Source organism: Chelon labrosus, assembly GCF_963514085.1.
Source record: "Chelon labrosus genome assembly, chromosome: 7".
NCBI lineage: Eukaryota > Metazoa > Chordata > Actinopteri > Mugiliformes > Mugilidae > Chelon > Chelon labrosus.
Genome location: NC_140343.1, coordinates 17,713,682 through 17,728,376, shown reverse-complemented (window position 1 = coordinate 17,728,376; position 14,695 = coordinate 17,713,682). Strand labels below are relative to the sequence as shown.

General features: G+C 42.7%; 1 protein-coding gene across 6 annotated transcripts in view; it reads right to left on the bottom strand.

Annotated features, from left to right (window-relative positions):
- The window catches only part of pip5k1ca (phosphatidylinositol-4-phosphate 5-kinase, type I, gamma a), a 47,097-nt gene that overhangs the window by 5,972 nt on the left and 26,430 nt on the right, over nucleotides 1–14,695 (bottom strand). For 2 of the 6 annotated variants that reach the window (XM_084548677.1, XM_084548681.1), the window contains 10 exons: nucleotides 13,419–13,718; nucleotides 12,517–12,725; nucleotides 10,591–10,674; nucleotides 10,283–10,331; nucleotides 8,321–8,405; nucleotides 7,561–7,722; nucleotides 7,240–7,381; nucleotides 6,387–6,437; nucleotides 6,053–6,172; nucleotides 1,527–3,006 (listed from right to left, as the gene is read on the bottom strand). In XM_084548677.1, the coding sequence (XP_084404803.1) occupies nucleotides 2,628–3,006; nucleotides 6,053–6,172; nucleotides 6,387–6,437; nucleotides 7,240–7,381; nucleotides 7,561–7,722; nucleotides 8,321–8,405; nucleotides 10,283–10,331; nucleotides 10,591–10,674; nucleotides 12,517–12,725; nucleotides 13,419–13,718 (1,581 nt within the window). In that variant the 3' untranslated portion in view covers nucleotides 1,527–2,627. Of the gene's footprint in view, nucleotides 1–1,526; nucleotides 3,007–6,052; nucleotides 6,173–6,386; nucleotides 6,438–7,239; nucleotides 7,382–7,560; nucleotides 7,723–8,320; nucleotides 8,406–10,282; nucleotides 10,332–10,590; nucleotides 10,675–12,516; nucleotides 12,726–13,418; nucleotides 13,719–14,695 lie in introns of those variants that run through there. The other 4 variants (XM_084548678.1, XM_084548682.1, XM_084548679.1 and 1 more) reach the window with 3 other exon arrangements.

The window sequence follows — 14,695 nt, the reverse complement described above, 5'->3', positions numbered from 1 at the left end:
TTTTAGCGTCAACACCGGCTGTGGCTAAATCGCACGAATCATGACAGGCTGCGGCTTCCCCGGCACACTCCAGAAAAATCTTGTTTCCTCTCAACACTGTGATGGTGTTTCATAAACAGCGACGTACGTGGGAATAATCTAGTCTACCACCAGTCTAACTCACTTCTCACTTACTGGCCAACTGGACTGGCATTTTCTCCTCTGTCGGAAGGGAGAGACCACCCAGGTCCTCCCATCAGGAAACTGACAACAACACAGGTACATGACACAGACAGAGACAGAAATAAAAAGTTGAAATAAGGTACAGACGGATGGAGGAGAGAGAGAAAAGAGAAAAAACAGGAAGCATGCTGAGGTGAAAATGGAAAAGACTGTTCTGGACGTGTGTAACTGCAGCAGACACACACTGGATGAGTCAGTGGTGATGGACAGTTTCACATGTTTGGCAGCCATTCTGTTTTTACTCCTACTTCCACTCGACACCACTGTCGCACCACTTTCATTGTGACTCATGGTGACAATCACAGGACTGCGAAAGAGAGACAGAGACAGAGGGAGAGCGTGGAAATAGTAAAGAAAGAAAAAGACGGAGGACTAGATTGAACAGGTGATGGTGAAAATGATTTGAGTGTCGGGGTAAAAATGGGTGAATGGGGTAGAGGGAGACAGGAGCCAGAAAAACAATCGGACATGGGAGTACAGAGGTGAAAGAGTGCTGAGAGGAAATCAGAAAACGTGGAGGCTGGTGGTAGTGGCTGAATAATTCAGACACGAGTCGCTCTTAGGAACCTGTGAAGTGAAGACTCTATCTCACTGTCTCACACACACCTATCTCCCTCTGTGTCTTAAGCGATCACCTCAGTCTCTTCAGACTCAAAGACACATGGTGTATTTTCCATGAAAGGACACACAAGCTCAAATACATTCCCTTTCAATCTACAGATATATTGCACAATTTAAATCATATCAAATGGTCCTTTAAGACCAACTGAATGCTCCTGAAGTCTGAATGTCTCTACAAATGGGCTAAATAAGTAGACACTGGTTTGCTACGTATAAATATAAGCAGAAGAGGACTAATTTATGTTCCTTTTGCAAAAACTCCAACTAAAAAACCCCCGTGCCTCCTTATAACGGTGCATTGTAAAAGTAAGCAAACCAAAATCAACAGTACAGTAAAGGAAAACATGTGGAAAGCCATCTTAACAAATATTAATCAGCTACATTGAATTTAGCCTTTAGTTAGCTAACAGCAGAGGTGGTGTAAATTGCTCTTGTACCTTCTTGAGGTCATATAGAAGTTACTTATGGTACAAGCAGCAGTCATGTGAGCTATGCATAAGTATTTGCACCTGAAACCTACTGTATGTCACATGAAGAGAGTAACATGGTTCTCGCTTTTCATGTGTGAATTGACTGGAACAGATCCTGAGGGTTTTACTCGTGGAGAAAGAAAGCAGCCTGAGCGATCAAGCAGAATCCTGATCAGTGTGGGAGGAAAGAGGGAAGAAGTGATGGTGATGATGGAGATAGCAGAAACAGTTAAGGGACATAAATGATGAGAGGATGAGCTGCAGTATGGCCAGACTGAGTAATGTGGCAGAGATCCAGTTCATATGGTACTTGTCCATATTTCATTTTAAGAAGTTTTCAAAAGTTAGTCTGGATGTCTGGTGGTAGTTTCTACTGTCCACTCTCTAGTAGGAACATGTCAGGACAGGATGCTGCTTTGCCCCATGCAGTGGTGCAAACCCCCTGCTCAGAGCTCAGAGGGAGTATCTGCTCCTTTCGAAGCATGAAAACTGCACGTCGGCGAGAGCTGGTTAGATGAGAGCACTGTTAAATAACTGAGGGAGCTCACTGACTAACCTGCTGGTCTTTAGGATTTCTTATGCCACATTAGAGGGTGTTTGATTCCTGACAGGAGACACCCAGCAGGAGAGCAGCCAGGTGGGAACGTTTCTATCTGTAACTGTGATCACTGGCTCCGCTCTCCATCCTCCACCTGACGCTCATACATTTATTTATAAGTGTGTGTTAAGGAACATTTAAACCTGCAAACACGAAACCATCCCATGGTAGCCAGCAGCTAAAGCACTAATTGTTATTCACACAAAATCCACTGTGTGTGTCTGAAGCCTTGTTGACAGGAATGACAAAGTGAAGGTGCGCATGCTATTAAAACACTCCACTGCACACTGCAGCACAGCATGTTTAAAGGCATGCTTCAACATTTTGGGACATATGCTTTCTTTCTAAGAGGCAGATGAGAAGATTGATCCCACTCTCACAGGTGTATGGTAAATGCAAAGCTTGCACCAACACACTGGGCTCAACATAAACACCGGATAGCAGGTGCTGATCTTCTAACCTGCCTCTCAGCAAAAAAAGTGAACAAATAATTCTCCAAAATGTTTCCAAAAGCATTTCCTTTAGCTGATTACACTGCACACTTAAAACAATAGTTGCACACTCTTATTCTCATACCAGCCTGAGCCTCCTCTCCCTGTGTGCGGTCCATGTGTCAGCGCCTCTGGAGGACAGCATCATACAGCTCAGACTATATTTACTCAACAACCATAAATACACTGACCCTGATCAAATACACATGGCGACGTGATGGCTAATTAAAAAAAGTCAATCTGAAAAACAAACAGAAGTGATGAAGCTGCTCTTTGGTGTAAAGCTATTATTCGTTGCGTCTGAGGAAGTGTTTCTACGCTGAGGGTTTTACTTACAAAGTAGATATCTGTGATTGGCACGTCATCGTCATCATCGACTGAAGCCTGACTGGTGCATCCCGAGCCGGACATCTGGCTGGCTCTGTCTGCCTCCACCACCACCTTAGGACTGGATGGGGCTTCCTCGCCTGGCCCGGGAGAGGAGGGAGCAGCCGGGGCACAAGAGGAGGAGGATGAGGCCGCTTCGGGTGCTGACGAAGAGCCGGAAGGTGCTGCTGCTGCTGCTGCGACTGGAGCTTCTGCAACGGCTACTTCCTGAACATCACTGTGGAAAAGCAGATTGTTAGATTGATTGAGTGAAACTGGAGTTCAGATTAGTACTATTAAAGTACTGTATGTGTCTCAGGTCTCTGTGTTCGGCCAGGACTGAGTCTGACTCAGAAGAAGAATGCCTTTTTAGGTAATTAAGGGTTTAGAAGTACCTCAATACAGGCTGTGAGGGGACTCTTCAACCTCAGTAAACCTCACACATCCCTCCATCTGAGTCCATGTAGTCTAAGGACAAAACAACCTGGCTCCAAATTCACCTCGATGCAGACACACAGCGGTTGCCAACATTAAGAGCCATTCCTTTGGTCACTTGCCATGAGCCACTTTCCTGCAGTAGTGCAGAGATGCGGGACCAAGAGAAAACTAGCCCTGACTGAAACTCAACAGCTGTGTGTGTGGGTGCTTGCGCTTTAGCTGCTTAAGCTCAAAGACTTGCCAGCTGGCTGCGTGCTGCCACAATCCTTTATTGTTTCTGGCCAGATCATCAACTATTAGGAAGGATTTAGTCGCGTCCACATCGGTTTCTCAGCTTCTGCGTTTCAGCTTAGCTCCACCAGAGGAAAAGCCCGACAGTTGGCCACTGAAGCAAAAAAAAGCAGACTTGGCATCTCAAAGAGAGAACTGATTGGCTGAATGAATGAGGAGGACAGGATGGTGGTTGCCACGCAGAAAGACTCTTTCACGACACTGCGCCCCTTCTCCCTCTGTTTTATCTCATTCACAGCTCTTCTTTTTCACATGCCAGATGTTTTTATCTTTGCCTCCCAGACTTTCTTCACACATCCTTTTTCCTACTTATCTCTTTATCTTCTTCCAACCACTCATCCTAGTCCCCTGTCTCTGCTTGTCACTCCCATCCAACCAGTTTGTGCAACTGCAGGTGGCTTAGAGGCAGCTCAGAGGAGTCGGGTTGCTCAGATGGTCAATGCAGTTGCCTGTCACCCCCTCCTTCCTTCTTCCCCCTTGCCATCTCCTCCCACACCCACAGGCCATATGTCTAGCCGCTGCCTTCTTGGCATCAAACCCAATTATTCAGTTGGTTTCCCACGGCAACCACACCCTGATCCTCACTGACCTTACCCAACATAAATGTGAGCCCCTCTCCTATGTTCAGATCAGGCCAGTATGAGTCTGATCATAGTTTATCGCATTAGATTTTACTTTTCTCAGTCCAAAGAGGCTCTAGAGTGTTGATCTTTAAATTTAGTTTAACATTCACATAAAACTAAAATGTCAAATCAAGATAGTTGTTAAAAATCAGGTTAAAATATGCAAAATGCCAGATCATCTCAGCTTAATGGGAGCACCCTCAGGCTTCCTGGCCCACTGTCCTACTTCTACTGTCTGGTTTCCCCCACGTCGGGGCTTCTTTGGCCCATTGTCTGCCTCATGAAAAAAAAAACAACAACACACACCTCACAAATTTACATGCATGTGTGCACTTTCTCATAACCTGATTACTGCCGACCCCGGCTCCACACAGCCCCCGCAGCATTTATTTTGTCCATAACAGGAGATCCCGGAGCCCAATATACAAATGGGTTAAGCTCCTTTCATTGTTTGTGTCACGTCAGAGACAGCGTGTGCCAGAGGTGTGCTAATCTAACATCTGGGTGAGTCCAGATGAGACACCGGCAGCAGGTTATTTATAGAGAGGCGTCAAACGGAGTCATACTGTAGATGATCGGGGTCACACAGGACTCACTGCCGCTCTTATATATCCAGTATTAGGGTCACAGTTATAAAAGCACTTCCTCTTTTTGTCCCTGAATAGGGCACAGAGTGGTTTGAGCATTTCACTTTTATTATTTATGGTCTGTTTGGTGTGTGTTGACAGACATGCAACATTAAGATAACTGCCTGAGGTTGAGCCAAATATGGCAACATGCTGCAGGACAGAAAGAGATGAATCACAGATACATGAATCAGATGTGTGACTCTCAGTGTCGGGCTGGGACTCCTTTTTGGGTGGCAAGATAAGTTATCTAAAGGGTACAGTAAGTTTTCGTAAGTAAATAAAATGAGTCTGGAGTTATTCATAGTTAAACATTGTCCTGACTCAACCTTCCAGGCGTCTCTGTAGACTTTCCAAGTCATATTTGACATCTCAGTACAGACAGCTAGAGGTTTATTAAGTAATTAAAGCGTTTTAAATTACATTTTAACCATGACAGTATGTTGCAATTGTAGCTTCAGGTACTGTAGCTCATACAGATCAATTAACAGTTCAGTTCACAATATTTTATTCAAGGTGCAATACTAAAACAAAGAGCCACACAAAAGAGAAACAACATCTCTGCCCAAATCTATATTTTATAAAAAAAAAAAATGTCAATAAATACTAATATATTGTTGTAGTTAAGAGTGTTTACTGAATAAGAACTAAAAATTAGTTGAAAAAAAGGTAAATAATTTAATTTTCCATGTGTCTGTACAACCTTATTACCAATGGAAACGATGATGAATGCAGCCATAAAGGTATCCCTTTGTGTTTCTGAGGACTACATCATTAACAAAAACTTAATGTTTGGTGCTGTGTAGACACAGATGTCAGAAATATTCCTTCCTTTCAAACCAACTTGGTTGTGGATGTTTGGATTTGGCACAGTTATAAGGCACAAGTTGCAGAGCTGTTGTGATGTAGAAATGTGTGTTCAGTCAAACGCCGTAAATCCTGTCTTGCTTTCAACATTATTAACATAGTTCTGGTTCACACTCTCTCACAAAGATGTAAACCTTCTGGCTGCACAGGAACTGCACAAGAACCGTGCTCTGTATCCGTGATGATGTAACTGGACAGCATTTCTTACAGCGGATTCGATGGCAATAAATTGGTGGTGGTGATATTATTGGTGTCATTGTTTACGTTTAGTATATTTTATTCAACTCTGTGTTCTGTGAATACATGGTTTATAGTAGTTTTGCTTGGTTCATGTAAAAAGATCTGCTTTGTCTCTCTTTGATTTGTGAAAACAGGTCATGTTCACATGGTCTGTTATTATGAAATCCACATTGAGTTGATCATTGTGTTAATGGAGTACCTGGTTTCAGGTGAAGGCTGTGGAACAGAGATGGTGGGCTCACTGTCGTGTCTCTTCAGCTCCACCTCCACTGTGATGGTCTGCTGATCCTCCTCGCGCACACGTAGCTCCTCCTGGGTCCTAAATGCAAACAACCACATGTGAAACAGCATGCCAAGAGGAAATGAAACATCAAAACACACACGGCCAAAACTTAGCAACAGGAAGAATGGGTCTACTAATAAACAGGCTTACTTTACATGTTTTCTGCTACCCGCCCACCACACCCAAAAATGTTTAATGCTGTGAAAACATAAATGCGTCAAGAGTTTGTAAAACTGTGGTCCAGACTCACCTTCCGTCATGGCTGAGAGACTGGGTGTGCCTCCTGGAGACAGAGGAAGCTCTGTCAGTAGAAAGTGTGTATGAGAACTGAAGCAGCTAACATGTCACATACTGAAGGTAGGTCCTTGAATACGTTAGTGACTACTGACACGACTATGCAAAGCTGATGTTGTGACACAAAACTGAACTCAGAATAAAGTACACAATGACAAAGAAAAGATTCAATTTAATCCTGATTATATTGTCAGTATGTTCAACAATAAATTAACCAATAATTACTGACAATTGCGTCCAATAAAGGCTTAAGAATGGCAATGAATAGTAGAATAAATAAATATTGCAGTGAGTTAATGCACACCAATCAGCCACAACATTAAAACGACCTGCCTAATATTGTGTAGGTCTCTCCTGCACCCCCAAAACAGCTCTGACTCTTCAGGGAATAGACACCAACCTTCTGAAGGTGTCCCAGGACGTTGGTAGTGGAAACCTTCAGGTGATAGGGGTTGGGGGGGGAGGGGGCCTCTTTGAATTGGAGTTGTTCCAGAGCATCCTACAGATACTTGGTTTATTTTTCATGTTTTTTGGACTGTTACTAAGCAGTTTTTGTGGCGTGGCAAGACGCATTATCCTGCTGGGGATGGGGCTGCTGTTGTTGGAGAGTGTCGTTGCTATGGAGTGGGTGTCACTTGTCTGAGTAACATCCACATGAATGCCAGGACCAAAGGATTCCCAGCAGAACAATGCATTGTAGCGAGATGATCGATGTTACTTACTTAGAGCTGTCAGTGTTTTTTTTAAGGTTGTGGCTGAATCGGTGTATAGATGTGTGTGTGTGTGTGTGTGTGTGTGTGTGTGTGTACCTGTAGCGGGGGTGCTCGGATGTGTCAGAAGGAGATCTCTCAGGGATGGACAGAGAGGTGGTTGAAGAGAGAGTTGTGGCAATGGATGCTGTGGTGGCCTCCTCAAACGAAGGAGGAGTACATGGAAGAAGATCGGGTCGCCCTGGGAGACGGACACATGCACAGAGGTTATCTTAGAGGAGGCTGGTGCCTAATAGTTTTCTTTATTTTCTTTTTGTTGGCTTTTACTCCACATTTATCACATACTGCCAGTAGGCTTTTGTTTACCATGGCTATGGTTGTTTGGCAATGACAGGTAGTAGTTGTGTACAACATATTCACCCTCATCCTCCAGCGTTGGGAAGCTCCGAGCTCCTCTCAGGTCGTAGATATTCTCGTCTCTCTCAGACAGCAGCTGGCTGGCTGACCAGGCTGCACCAGGGCCGACACACTTAGGCACCGACAACGACACACGGCCCTTCTTTGATGGGGAGGACTTCAAAGCTGAGGGACAATGCACGGCAATGCATTGACGGTGAACAGTGAAAACACAGGTGTGTTAGACGTGTTGAGAATTAACCAGCTTTCAACAAATGAAACCTCTTCCCCCGACAACTGCGTCTGGTGAATGGTGTTGTTTCTAATACTCCCTTTTATTTCCAAAAAACTGTTTTGGTTAGCAACACTTATTTGATTGAAATGGAAAATTAAGTAAATCCTGTGCTTATTCACTGATAGATATATTGTACTGATATTTTAAAATAAAAATAGCAAGGGATCAAAAAAATGGACAAAAAAGTGGGTCAGGTCACAAAAAATCCCTACAAATTAAAACATGCAGTTAGTTCCAGATATGTATTGATGCTAAAATATATTTTGTTATTTTAGCTGTTTCTTATATCATGGACACAGTCAGCAAAGCAAAAGCAACTAATGTTTTTCCCACAACTTAAACTGCACCTAATAAGGCTTTTAGCTACTGATTTTCCTATCAATGCTGAGCAGTAGAGAAAGCTGAAGTTGGAAATCTGACATTTAGGTCTCTTCCCACACAGCTCTGTCTGACTATATAAGGCAGTGTCTTGACGCAAACTGAACTCACAGGAGCTCTTCCTGAAAACCGTGCTGCTCATGAACTTGAAGAACCTGTCGGCATAGAAGCCTGGCCGGTGGACTGAGACAGTGTCCTGTGGGGTAGAGACAGAGAGATTAATGAGGCAAATGGTGCATAGATAAAATGATCAAACTGGCTCTTACAGTAGATTAAACCGTCTATTAGTCCCTTTAGTGTCCCATTTCAGTAAGTCTTTACTCTGGGTCAAGCCGCAACTCAACAACACATCCAAAATGCAGCAACACTCACACAGAAACACAGTCACACCAGGCTACAGACACGGCTCTTCATTATTTATGCTGCAGCAGACTGACAGATGACACTTGGTGTTTGGTTCAGAGCGACAGAGGACAGGAGGGGTGGAGGAGACTGAGGAAGTGAAGGCATCAGCATCTCAGTTATTAGCTGTTTGCCATAGAATCACTGTCGTTGAATAACACCTTCGGATGCATTCATCAGCTGTGCGTAACATGGAGCCAGCGTGGAGTATCCATTATCGTCATCAACAGTGACGCACAGGAGGCTGCTTGCTCTCCCACACGTCTGAAGTGTGTCTAAAAGAGGAAGAGTGGAGCGAGTAAAGGGGGAGAGAGTAATTGGGCTCCTTCTATCTTGAGAGCAGACTTGATGATGTATAGAGAACTGCTGAGTGGATGAAGACATAGGAGGTGCTTTGGAGGTGATGGAGCAGGCGGAGTTAGAGCACTCCAAACATCCTAGAGTATAAACATATCCACATACTGAAAAATATATGTAGTAAAGACTTTGAGGGAATTTAATGTAAGCATTTTGCTTTTTCATTTTATCCTATTAGACCAAACTGTAATCAGTTCATCCTTACATCTTATCGATTGTGCCATATTAATGTAAAACTGCCAATTGTGTCCTTTTGTTTTGTGTTGCAAATCACTCTCATACACGTCAGTGAGCGACATAGTCAACCAGATCTCCAGTAAAATAAAAATAAAAAACTGGCAGCACACAATATAAAATACTGTGTGTAGGTTGGTAGCAGCTGCCGGTCTCCAAGGCTCTGGCCATGTTTGTTTATGGAGGCCTACAGTTCTTCATTCATTCATTCATTTTCTGTAACCGCTTGTCCTCTGGAGGGTCACGAGGGGTACACCCTTGGACAGGACTCCAGTCTATCGCAGGGCTAACACAGAGAGACAGACAACCATTCACACTCACATGCAAATTTAGAATCACCAATTAACCTAAGTAGCATGTCTTTGGATGGTGGGAGGAAGCCGGAGTACCTGGAGAGAACCCACACAGACACAGGGAGAACATGCAAACGCCACACAGAAAGGCCCAGTCGGGCCGATCGATTTGAACCCAGCGCCTTCTTGCTGTGAGGCATCAGTGCTAACCACCACAACGCATCTTTCAAAATGAACAAGGGAGTGTCTTGTGAACCAAAGGAACATTATTTGTTCACTGTAAATCAAAGTGATTCTTTTCATTTAAATAACCGACTAAATATATCTGAAACAGGAGTGAGTTTCTTTCTCCGTTTCCCAAACCAGCATCAAAACAAATATCCATTAAAGTAATTTATTTTGAGTTAAGCCCACTAAAAGCTGATAAATGACAGGCAAGGATGATGATCATGGAGTACACAACAATATTAAAATTATCCTTTTATTAAAAACGGCTGGCCAAGTTAATATTTGAGTAATCCATAGTTCTTCCTAAAGTTGGCTCTGAATCTCAACTTCTGAAGACCAACTTTTTTCTTTTTTTAACTGGATGAAGGACAGGAAGGATGACAGCCCTGGCACAAGTATATGGATAGACAGATGAGGTTAGGTTATCTTAGCTTGAAGCCAAAAAAAAAAAAAATCACAAAAACGTTTCACTCAGGGCTACTGTTCATCAGATCCGGTATATGCTTAACTGTTCCTGCATCTGAATGCTGTGTGTCGTGTAACGAGCTTTAAAACTCACCCCGTCATGAACCAAAGCTTTCCACGTGTGCTCCAGTTTCTTGATTAGCCTGTAGAAACAAAGACACGTTTAAATGAAGTTCAACTTGTCTTTTTTCAAAGGTAATAAGCCAACATGAACACGACTCATGATGCCTGTAGCCGGAAGACATTAAATGTGCTGTCTGAAAAGTATGAGCTGTTTCAATGTAGAGTACAGCAGGAACGCACAGTACATACAATTATATATTCAAGCCATTATCATAGTCAGATGTACAGCTGGAGACGTGGCGTGACTACTTGTCGTTACATAATCTCTGTGATAAATACCTGTAGGATTGCAAGATGTCGATGATTCCGATGTAGAGAAGAAGTCTCTCGCCTTTTCCATTAACAGCTGGGATACCACCCATCCTAAACAGAAAGGGAAAAGAAATGTACGTTATGAGGTGTGTGCATGGTGATGCTATGAATGCTCACATTCATGTTAAAACTGTGGTATTATGAGCAGCTGCAGGAAGCGATTTATGACATTTAAACATTTTGAATCCCAAACTACAGCAGTCAGTCCAAACCCCAGCTGAATGTCTAGATTTAAAGCCAGCACTGGTCTTTGTTGGTTGAAACGATCGGAGATGTGAACATTAGAGATGGCATGTGATGATCTGCTTTGATTCATCTCTGCCTCTGACAACTCAATGTCCTGTTAAACAAACTTAACAGTAGAGTAGAGCTCAGTTCTGGATCCAGTCCTTCTGTCACTTTATGTGTTCACCTTTGACCAAATGTTCCATAATCCTATAACCACTCAGCGTTTGGCTGAACTGCAAAGATACTCAGCTCTACAGTTCATTCTAAGCGAGTGATATTCATTCTTATATAGTTTTGTTCTTCCAACTCAGACAATGTTTTTACCAACAATTCTAGTTTCTTTCAACTAAAATTTGTTCAGAATTACTTACATTAATAGTTTTTATGAGAAGTAATTCGTGCTACTTCCTTACAGCTGCAGAGCACTCGCACAAAACTACTGACTTGAAGTTTAGGGTTACTTGAAAATGGAGCATCCTGCTTTAGTATCACCTTTCAAATTTCCTCTGAAGGTTTAAGTTACGCCACACTATAGGATTTTATGTAGATGATAAAAGGTAACATTGTCCAGTGAAAAAAGTGTGTGTGTATGCTTCTGTATGCTCAGGCAGAAAATTGTTGGTGTAATCTCAAACTGTTACGTGCATGTAAACTTAATTTATTATCATTATTAAAAACATTTGAGGGGAAAACAAATGAATTTACAAAAAAAGCAGTTAAATTATTCATAGGTTTTGATATTCAGTTTCAAGTTGAAGGACAAAAGCTACAGCCATAATAAGAAATATGTTTTCATTTTAATATAAAACCTCTTATGTCTAGTAATCACACTACTGTAACATTGTTGGAACACTAAAACCAACGAGGAGAACCAAAAAACTCTAAATGAAGACAAAAAAGCATAAATACACATTTTAGTCTCAGCCTGTGACTGTAAGTATGGAAACACCCTCCACGATGTCACCAACAGGATTCCTGAAGAGTTGTACCAAAGTGGAGGCTCCAGCTGTCGCCCAACTTCCAGCTACTTTAAAATGGTCAAAGAGGTGGAGACGTCTGACACCAAGGAAGAAGGCACCTGTCACTAATAGTAGCCTTAACCTTAATTAGGTAATCCCTTTTACTAATTTTATTACTACTGGGTTGTAAACATGTTTATTTCTGTTGTAAAGCTGGTAACTGTAACATGGATGTCTACAATGATTGACTGACTGGAGCGAGATTCGAGTGGTCATTCGAGGTAATGCGGTTTTTAGCTCTTCTCGTTGGCTTCACTTTTTTCAACCCCTGAGGTTGCCACTGGGTCTGGACAGGCAGAGAGATTTTTGTGAAGACTTCCTGATTGGGCTTTATCGGTCAGTCTGCTACTATCTGAGCTATTCGTGACAATCCCCATATCCTACATGACATTTTCAACCTTACATGGTAGCTATTTGATGTGTGGATGTAGATAATTTCTGAAACACCGCTAATTTGTTAGTTTGAACCAGGTTTGAAATATGTTTAAAATGCCATGTTAAAATAAAACATATTACAGTAGACAAAGATGAAGACTGATGATCCACTTTGCGTGTTGCTGTTAATATGGCCAGTCTTAGACGTGTCACATTCATCACTCTGCCATCTCTTTTGCCATCGGCCCTTTGTGTCTGTGGCTAAACTCACGTGTCGTCAGTGTCGATGGACCCTCCGCAGGCAGCTCCCCCCTGGATGGACTCCATGGCTGTGGAGTACAGGGCCTTCTGCTGAGCCACAGGCCTCTTCTCATCGCTGTCACCCTGGGAGCCTTCCATCTGCCTCTCCCTCTCCGCTTGGTCCATGTTGTGGACCCCGAGCAGCAGACTGTAGTCCATGATCTTGAAGCTTTCCAGCACCTGAGCCCATGACACATAATGACAAATGCAAGAGTGCAAAGACTGACACACGTGTGACTTAAAAGTGTGGCCCCTTAGCGATTCACAAGCATGCACACGTTCATAAAAAATGTATGTGATAGCCAGCGGGCACACGTACACGCTTTCCCAAGCACATGCACTATAAATGTAAGGCGGTGATTTACAAGACGAGAGCAGGCCTGCTACCAGACCAGACACCTTGTTAAACCTCTTGCTCGTAACAAAGCTCTAATTTATGGAGAGGGATCCTGGAAATGCCAAACACTCATAAACAGCTTCCTGCCTGCATCTAATCTCTCAACAGTGATCCTCTTTTATAGATCAGGGTACCAAAAGCATCCTGACATTTCCAACTCGTCAACATTTTCTTTTGAAGGCTTTCTACACCATGTCTCTATATTTATCTTTCCCTGTGGAATCATGCATTGTTTCATCCTTACTTCTTCCCTCCTTCTAATCTGTCCCTCTAACCAACACTGCTTAGGCCTCTTCTTGTTCTCTGAGGAGTCTTTATGAGAGTGTTGTGTACATCCTCCTTCAAAACCAGTAAACTAGCCTCACTATCTCCCCCTAAGCTTGTCCTCCCTGTGTCCTGACACGTCTCTTTCCTGTCTGAACAGCAGAAACGAGTGTAGAGTGTGTGCATAGCAGTTGTGCAGACATCTTTCTCACCAGGCAGTCTCTCTGTAGTGTCTTGACCAGCGCATTATAAGTGTCCTGATCCAGCATCAGTCCGTCCTGAACGTCTTGCATGAAGTCCAGGTCTTTGAAGGTGGGCCTGGCCTTCTCCCTCTCCTTCTTTGACGCCCGCCTCTTGTAGGTGGATCCCTTCAGGTCGTATTTGAGGTGCATGCGAACCACTCGGGGCAGGACGTTGTTCATCACGACCACGCGGATGTTCTTCCCGCCTGACTGGACGCAGTAAAGGCCGAAAAACTTGGGCAGCAAAGTGCGAGGGTTCTGGTTCAAGTTCTGGAGATGGGAGACGGGAGAAAGGGATAAAACGAAGGATCACAAATTTGCTGAGACTAGTTTGAGCTGCTGTGGTTTGACACAATGCTAAGGGGAATTGAAGTTGGCTGAAGCCCAACATAAAAGAACAAAAGATAGATAACAACACAATGAAGCATTTTCCCCAACATGTAAGGGTTAATAATAATACAATAACAACAGGATATGTTATGCAACAGTTAACTGATAAATCAGACTTAATTGTCATTGTGCACACACTTTGGCTGCAGTTACACAATTATCACCTGATCACACCAGGATGTGTTACATAACACAGACACGACAAAAATCAAGAGCGTTTTCACAGAGCTGTGTTACTGCGTGTGGAAGTGGTATGCGGGGAAAAGGTTAGTGCAACAGCCTGATTATAAACCAGATTTAAACAATTAGATTTATACAGACTAACTGCTAACAGTGTGACAGCTATAAGTTATTATAAGTCACCATAACTCTCTCTTGGGATGATGAGAAAACATGACTTGTATGTACTGTATTTGTACTGTATGTCATCTTTTTAATAATCCATTGACTGATTGAAGAAGGATTGCAACAATTTCTTTTGATTAATCTATTGATTAATTAAGATGCTATGAATGAAGAACACATGTAAACTTTTGCCCAATTATACTATTCAACAAAAGTTAAGGTTTATTCAAGATTTATTCAAATACTGTAGTATTTGCACTTGCATTTTTGAATAAAAATGACTCAACACATCAGCAAAAACATTAATTTGGCTCCTCTTTAACTATTTCTTTGTAAATGACTTGTGTTCTGGGGCTCATTGTCTTTCTGCGTGACCCAGTATCTCTTAAGAGACAGCTCACAGACAGATGGTCTGACATCTTCTTTTGGAATATGCTGAAATAATTCAGAATTTATTGGTCCTTCAGTGATGTCGAAATGCAGCAAAACAGGCCCAAACAAGGACATTACCA